Raw genomic sequence first — 7,787 nt, forward strand, 5'->3', positions numbered from 1 at the left:
TGCATTAGTCATTGGTACAAAACTAAACCAGAACCATGGTTCTGTTTGGAGCTGCTTCCCAAAGTCAACATGTAGAAAAACTTTGACTTTGCTGGTCAATTTGTTAGATAGTTTATGAAATCCTTTTAGTGACTGATGTGGAAAACATTTCAAGCAGATTAAATACGGAGTTGATCCTAGAGGTATTTATTTTCCCTTCTCTACAGAGTCCATGGGAATGGACAGACCAAACAGATCCTGGGTTGTTCTCACCCATCACCACCAGTCAAGCAGAGGGCCAATGGACTGTCTTGACCACTGAAGGGGACGCCAATGAGCCAATGGGGTTCAATGGAGGGCGGGTCAATGCGTGGCTGAGGGTCCAGAGCTCCTCCACTGCAGACAACCCGAGTTCAGGTTTGCAGGTGGTGCCGACTGATGCGGACAAGAAGGTCTGTTGCTGTTTTCAGTTCACTGTGATGCTCAGTATCCAGTTTTTTTCTGTCAGTGAAACTTGGATTTCTTAATTGTCTGCTAATGTAATGTGGACTGGACTCTTTGTGTCGATTTGGATAATTTGGGTGTAGAACCACACTGATGTGACTGGTTCCAGAGACTCCATTTGAACTTTGGTTCAGGAGCTGTTTGAGTGGATCTCTGAGCCATCTCAATTCTCATCTCACAGTCAAAATTAAGTGTCCCTATGGGTTTTTAACCATGTAGATAAAGTTTAGATCTTAAAATGGATGTACATTTTTTTGGAATGTTTTAGTCTCTGATGATTTTGGACTTAAAGTTAGATTCAGATTTTATCCAGATCGGCTTTTGCAGCTGTTCCTTGGGCGCCTTACAGTCTGAACATTTTTAGTACCAGACATATTCTATGTATGTATATGTGTGTGTATTTGTATGTATGTATGTATGTATGTATGTATGTATGTATGTATGTGTGTGTGTGTGTGTGTGTGGGTGTGTGTGTGTGTGTGTGTGTGTGTGTAGGTGTGTGTGTGTGTATGTGTGTATATGTGTGTATATGTATATATATGTATATTTATGTGTGTGTGTATTCTATATATCTTAATAATGCTGTAAAAACAATGAAGATCAAGGAACCAAAATGACAGGTCAGGAAGACAATTCAGTATAAAGAAGGGTTTAGATTTAAAAGTCTCCCAATCTTTAAACATCTACCAGAGCATCTATCAAAAACCAAAAACATCTATCATCTAACAATCTTTAGAAAGCCTTAAATCTAATTCTGATGAATACAAATTTTTGTTAATCAGTTTTTATAGGATCAAAAACTACCTCTTCAATGTTTTATCCCTATTTTGTTGAAAAAAGATGACAACAACCATTAAACAATTGATCATTTCTAACTGCACAAGATACAATGCTCTCAAATTAAAGTAATAAATTCTAAATACATTGATTGTGGCCTTTGGAGAGGTAGATGGCAACCTCCCAAAATTAACAAAAAATGAGGCCGAACGATCGGCTGACCGATCAATAGGTGGACCACCATTTCTTTTTTAGATCTTATTCTTTGATCATTTGTTCATAAACAATAACATTTACTACATTATTTTTCCAAAATGACATCCTATGGAAGAAAATGTATCTATCCTTTATTTTGCAAAATATATGGGTTTTTTTTTTCAAACCTAGAAAAGTGTAAAACTGTGATTTATTTATTTTTTTACTATAAATAAAGTCAAATTGTCTTGCCTCTCATGTTTCTGCTTTAATCTGTGTGTTTAGTTCTGTGAGGGCGCAGATGCATTCAACCAGTTGCATCTTCATCCTAACAGCCAGCATTGTCATGACAACACCCAGCATCCTCTTCCTGTCCCTTTAAAACCATCTTGTGACCTGGAAGGAAAAGCTTTGGCGGATCACATGAAGCAACCTCAGAGGCTGGCTTTACAGGTGAGTCTCAGAATATTTCATTTATAGATCAGCAGGATCATCACCCCTCCTTCAAAGACCAATGTGTGGTTGTTTTATCAAACATTCTGTATCTAGACAGGTTTTTCTCAGAACTTACTACCAGATGTTTTTGTGTTATTCAGGATGAAGATGAGTTCTCCTGCTGTGAAGAAGCGGAGCTGCTTCTCTCTAAGCAGAGGTGAGAAACTCACAAACACTAAGCAGCCCCTGAAGCTACAGAGCAAATATTCATAACCAGAAAGTGGAGCTGCTCATTTTTTTTATTAATTCTCAGCTAAATGAAAAGATTCAAGCAAACATTTAGGTTCTGTAAATGATCTAATCTGTTTAGCAAACAGATTAGATCATTTACAGAACCTGATTGTAAGTGGAAATTATCTAAACTAAGGACCTGTTTCTGCTCTGTTTACAGTCACACAGACAGCAGACCATCCTCCTCTTCCTCCTCCTCCTCATCAGCACTCCTCTACCTTCTCCTGGCCACAGCAGTCGCTCTGCTGGCCAGTCTGATTTGGGTCACCATGGAGCCTCCATGTCACCGTAGCAACAGGATGCCACGGTCCCTCCACCTGACTCTTAGATACATCAATGGGCCGCCGCCGACCTGAAGCCCTGGCAAGTTCTCTCTAGGTCAAAGGTTATCCATCAGGATCAAATGAGATGCTCCTGATAAACCATTCTATTCCTTCCAGAACTAAACCCACTTCCTGTGGTTTGTGTTTGAACATTCCAAAGCAGCCCCTGCATTGAGTCTCATTCCAAATCCATTTTAATATGTTTTCAGACAGAGAAACCTCTGATCCACAGTTTGTAAATTAAAACAGTTTAATAATCGGTAACGTGTCTCTCCTGTAAACGTCTGATTTCAGAGGAGTTTCCTGCTAAATTCCATGGGTTAAATTAACCCCTCCACCAAAAGCAGTGAAACCCAGGAGACTTGTTTGAATCTTTCAAATCTTGATAGATAGGATGTTGTGGAATACACTTTCAGGAATGTGAAGAGTGGAATGAATTTATTTTTTTTCTTTCTTTTTTCTTTACATTATTTCCATCTGTCTCTGTTGTGTTACAGCTGAAAGATGCCTCTGAAACAGATCTCATTTTTGGACTTTCCTTTTTCAATCTTTGTGTCATTTATGTATACATATATGTATATTTTCATGTTGAATTTTCAAAATTCAAATGATGCAAAAAAAATTCCATCTAGGTTCCTATGAAGGTCCAAATACTTTGGTGAAATTGAAGTGATTTTTTTTTTAAACCATGGAAACATTTTTGACATGAATAAAAACATAAATGTGGGTTTTCTGCAATGTTGAACATTTCATTTTTTATTTTTTGTAAATGGAGAAAAAAAAGATGCTGAATGGAAAAAAATATATATTATATTTGTAAATGATGAAATGAAGTTAAATAAAAACTGCTTTTATGTGACTCTTCCCTTGTTATTTCACCTCCATGGGTCTGCAAGATTGGTATAGGAAAAAACTAGACTAGATAGAACAAATGAACTACATTGAAAATTAAATACTATAAACTTACCAATAGTGAGTTGACAACAGCTTCTTCCCCTCAGCTGCTAATAAGCTGCTGCTTCATCATACCATACCACAGAAGATAGGCTCTAAAGTAGGGGTCAGGATGCCTCTGGAGCATTTCAAGATAATTTAAGAATCATTATGATTTGATTCCTTTGGTGCATGTAAGGCTAGGAAGGACAACAAATAATGATTAATTATAAAATTACATTTATTAATTTATTTCAGACTATTTTAGACCGACAAAAGTTATGGGCAAATGATGATTTCAATGAAATCAACAATTCCATATTCATATATGGTATAAGCTGGTCAATCTTCACAAGTCATTTTCCACAATGGCAGTTGCAAAAACAAAGCAAGCCGGTAAGGTACTAAACAGGAAATATGGATAGTGTAGAGCGGATGCAGATTTGACCAATCAGAGGCCTACTGTCTGTGGTCACCTATAATTTTCGGATAACACATACGCAGACGACCTGGTTTCTGAGCATAAATCAGCCTTAAGGCAGTACGCAGAGAACTAGCAACACCATCAACAAAATCATCAACCTGCGAAGGGTTGATGATTATTAGTCTATTTACTTATTTATTTTTATTGTATTTTAAATAGGCCTGTAGGCTCATAGGTCTTTTGTCCCCCCCAAAAAACAGAAACATTTTCACATCACCCCCTATGTAAAATTACTTCCAGCAGCCCTGTGCTTTTATTTCCTTTTAGGTATGCGATACTAGGAAATACTGAGTTTCCTCATTGTGTATTGAATTAGTTTTTGTTTATCAGCATTGCTTAGGTACCTAAAGTCCTTAAAATTCTTTAGACAAAAAAAACCCACTCTGACTTACTGGAATTCGCACTTTTCCTGCAGCAGCAATTAAACCAGCACGGGATGCTTTATGGCTATAAATTAATGCAACTTAAATGTATTCCAGCTGGCTTGGTGGTGTCTCAAAGACCTTGAGCAGGTTTGGTACCTGCTCAAAAATCCTAGATCCTCAAGGGGTATGGCTGAGGCTTCAGAATCGTTTAAGTTGACGTCTCTACAGAAACCCAGGTCCCAACTTCATAAAGCATGTCGATTTATATGACAAACCATACAGAATCTGTATTAATGGAGTTATTGACCGACTTTTGTGTAATGTCAAATAGCTGCATGCTTTCAGAGTTTGATCTGGAATGGAGGCGGAGGGAGGAGGAACATGCCTAATGAAAAGGATGAAAGGATCTGATTGTTTCTACGAGCTGAGATGAGCCAAAAGACTCAGTTAAAGGGGAAATAATTCGATGTTAGCAGAGGAATGTTCCCAATGCACTTTTAACCCCAATGCCTTGGGACAAATCCACCAGATCTCAAACTGAGGATGCTTTTAGTTTCAAAACAGTGGAAAGATTCCACTATATAATATTAAAACTATTCATTTGCAGCATTAAAATGTCTAGAAAGGTTTGGAGGATCATCTTATGTAACGGTCCCTTCTCTTTCAGAGGTCTATTTATAGGCCATTTAGATTTAAGTGTTTAAAAGAAAGACAATCCCCTCTACAGCTGCAAAGAAGAGGAAGCTGATCGAGTTAATACTTAGGTTTATATGAAATCGATTATGGCAGGTAGTTTTGTCAATTATTAAAAGCACTTTCCTCTCTTTTGTTCTATTTGTAAATCACTAAATAGGATTCTTCCTCAAGATCACTTTCTTGGTTGGAACTGTATTAAAGCTACAGTGTGTAATAATTACAGGGATATACAGTCAGAAATGTAATATATTATACATAACTATGTTATTTATCATCATCTACGAGCTCAGCCTCTTAACCTTAATATTTGCGTTGCCTTAGAATTCGTTATTTATAATTACATAGGAGCGGGTCTTGCAGCCATGGAGGCAGACATCTTTGCGCTACGGCAGCGCAGAGCCAACAAACTAGCGATTGCGAGATCGCCAAAACGTCACAACGATGTAGAAAAAATAACGGGTATATTTATTATCTTAAGTCTACATGAAATCTATACCCTACACAGACTAATGAAATACTATCTGTAAAATTATCTATGTAAACAAACCTCATCACTTGAGAAGGTAGGTAATGCGGACGTCGTAGAAGACATTTTGTCCTGTAACGCTCGCCGTACTGTTGGGGGGGAGAAGCGGTGGGGGGGGATGTTCATGTTGCTGCGGTCTGCAGTCTGGACGTTAGATGTCGTTGAAAATTACACACTGTAGCTTTAACAGCAGAAACCGAATTTGAGCATTTAAAAAGTATGTTATTTCAGACCTAAAAATGTCTTCTGATAAGGAACACATGTATGTGATGATTTAGTTGAAAACAGGGGGGTGGGGATGGGGGGGTGCACCAGGTAGCAGGTGAAGATCCTGCAAATGTGAGGAGGGATAAAGATTTTAACAGTATATTAAAGCACCTCTATACATGGTTTGAAAGCTTTCTCTATATAAATAGTGTATTCTTTGCAAATTAATGGTGCTCATTTTTTCATTGAATTTTCTTGTCTAGGGGACATGCTAAGTTTGTGTTTTCAACACCTAATGTCTCTGATGGACCTACTGAGTGATTTTCTATTTTTTGTTCACACAAAGCTACGACAGAGTAAATCAGGAAACAAAACAACGTGGTCGGCTTTAAGGAAGTGTTGTTTTCATCAATGATGACAGTGAAAACATTTTTTTGTTGACGCTCCTTTTTTCCATGACAATAACGAAAACGGACAAGGTAAACATAAATCTTTGATGATGAAAAAAAGATGTCGGGTCATGGATGTGGGTTTTCGTTGACCGGACGAGAGAACATTAGCGAGTGGTCTGTCAGACGTTTAAAATCATCATTGTGCTGTGATTTGTTAGTCAAGCTAAGCAGTATCAGCCGTGCTGCTGCGTCCTGTTTGGTCATGCCACCTAACCGGTGTGCAGCGGTGCACATTCTGCATGACCAAAGTACTTCTAAGTACTTCTTTTAATCTTTAAAGGAGTGATGGAGGATTTTCGTGAATTTTTGAAAAGACACGTCCTCTCCACTACAAAAAAAAGGACATGCACAACCCTGTACCTGCTCCCGAAGGGGAATGCTTATTCCGTGAGAAAACTCGTATTTAGAGTTTTAGCTCGTGCATGTGAGAGCATGCACAAGCTAATTTCTCCTTGTTTAAAAGTTTATGTTTGCATTGCTCATACAAGTTTAGTTTCTAAAAGAAGATTTGCAATTTTTCCACTATGTCAGTCTCACCATGGGTAAGTGAAAATGGAGATGAGGACAAGGGAACACCTTACGGAAACATATCAACAGAATGACTGACAATTAGGAGGACCACTTGTTAAGATGATCCACCCAGAAAAAAGAACATCATCCACTATACCTTTAAACAACTAAAGAATGCTAATACACATCTTTAAAAAAAAAGTGTATGACTTTTCTGAGGCAATTTCATGCTCATTACATATTCTCCGTTTAACAGCTTGTCTGACGTCATCATCGGACATTCTCAGAATATTCTGGCAAAATATAATTAAACCATTTTCTACATTACGCACGGTATACCATAAGGTTAAAATGAAAGGAAAAAATAAATCTCAAAAAGACTAGATTTATGTTTACATCCAAAGCCAAAAAAATTAACCCCCGCAAGTAGAATAGGATCCCATTTCCGGTACCGATCGGGCACAAACCAGTGATAAATCAGCAAGGATTTTAATGCATTTATTTTCTCAGAAAATACATCATTAAAAAATTTACTACATTATAGTTTAGTACACTTGCAATTTTTAGAGAGGGAAAAACGTAATTTAGGTCTATTTCACAAAGTCAAAATGAGGATGATCCAGATGTATATCTGGTTGTGCATGGGCAAATGAACTGATGGTATGGATCATGCTGTCAGAAAAGCATACACTGTCAATTTGGCATACATTGTTTTAATACACATGCAAGCACATGTGCGAGAGAAAATTATTCCCATATTGAATTTTAGCAACAGTGTACACCAGGTTTTTGTAACTTTTAAAAAAGAAAATCTGCTTATAATCCGATTATACCGTATTTTTCTGGATGCTTCTATAGCTAAAAGCATATTAGTCAAAATAAGTTACTTTAGTAGTAAAAAATGTGTCCGGGAGTTGCAATTTGTAATGTTTTGTTTTCATGTTTAAAACCATAGAAAACATGATTGTGGTTTATATTGTGATTCGGAATTCATTTAGGTTAGATAAAAACCTAAGTGTATGCCAATCTGACAGCGTATGCTGTTCTGACAGAGCACCGGTATGGATAAGGTAATGACAGGGTGGTCAGATCTGCTCTGCCCCTGCTAAT

General features: G+C 37.4%; 1 protein-coding gene across 2 annotated transcripts in view; it reads left to right on the forward strand.

The window, feature by feature from the left end:
• Window positions 1-3,274, forward strand: part of LOC107103855 — a 29,240-nt gene extending 25,966 nt beyond the window's left edge. For both annotated transcript variants that reach the window (XM_015403690.1, XM_015403692.1), the window contains exons 10-13: window positions 207-431; window positions 1,741-1,908; window positions 2,052-2,107; window positions 2,342-3,274. In XM_015403690.1, the coding sequence (XP_015259176.1) occupies window positions 207-431; window positions 1,741-1,908; window positions 2,052-2,107; window positions 2,342-2,537 (645 nt within the window). In that variant the 3' untranslated portion in view covers window positions 2,538-3,274. The remainder of the gene's footprint in view (window positions 1-206; window positions 432-1,740; window positions 1,909-2,051; window positions 2,108-2,341) is intronic.
• Window positions 3,275-7,787: the final 4,513 nt, after the last annotated feature.

This window comes from Cyprinodon variegatus, unplaced genomic scaffold, assembly GCF_000732505.1.
Source record: "Cyprinodon variegatus isolate N-32 unplaced genomic scaffold, C_variegatus-1.0 Scaffold1544, whole genome shotgun sequence".
Lineage (NCBI taxonomy): Eukaryota > Metazoa > Chordata > Actinopteri > Cyprinodontiformes > Cyprinodontidae > Cyprinodon > Cyprinodon variegatus.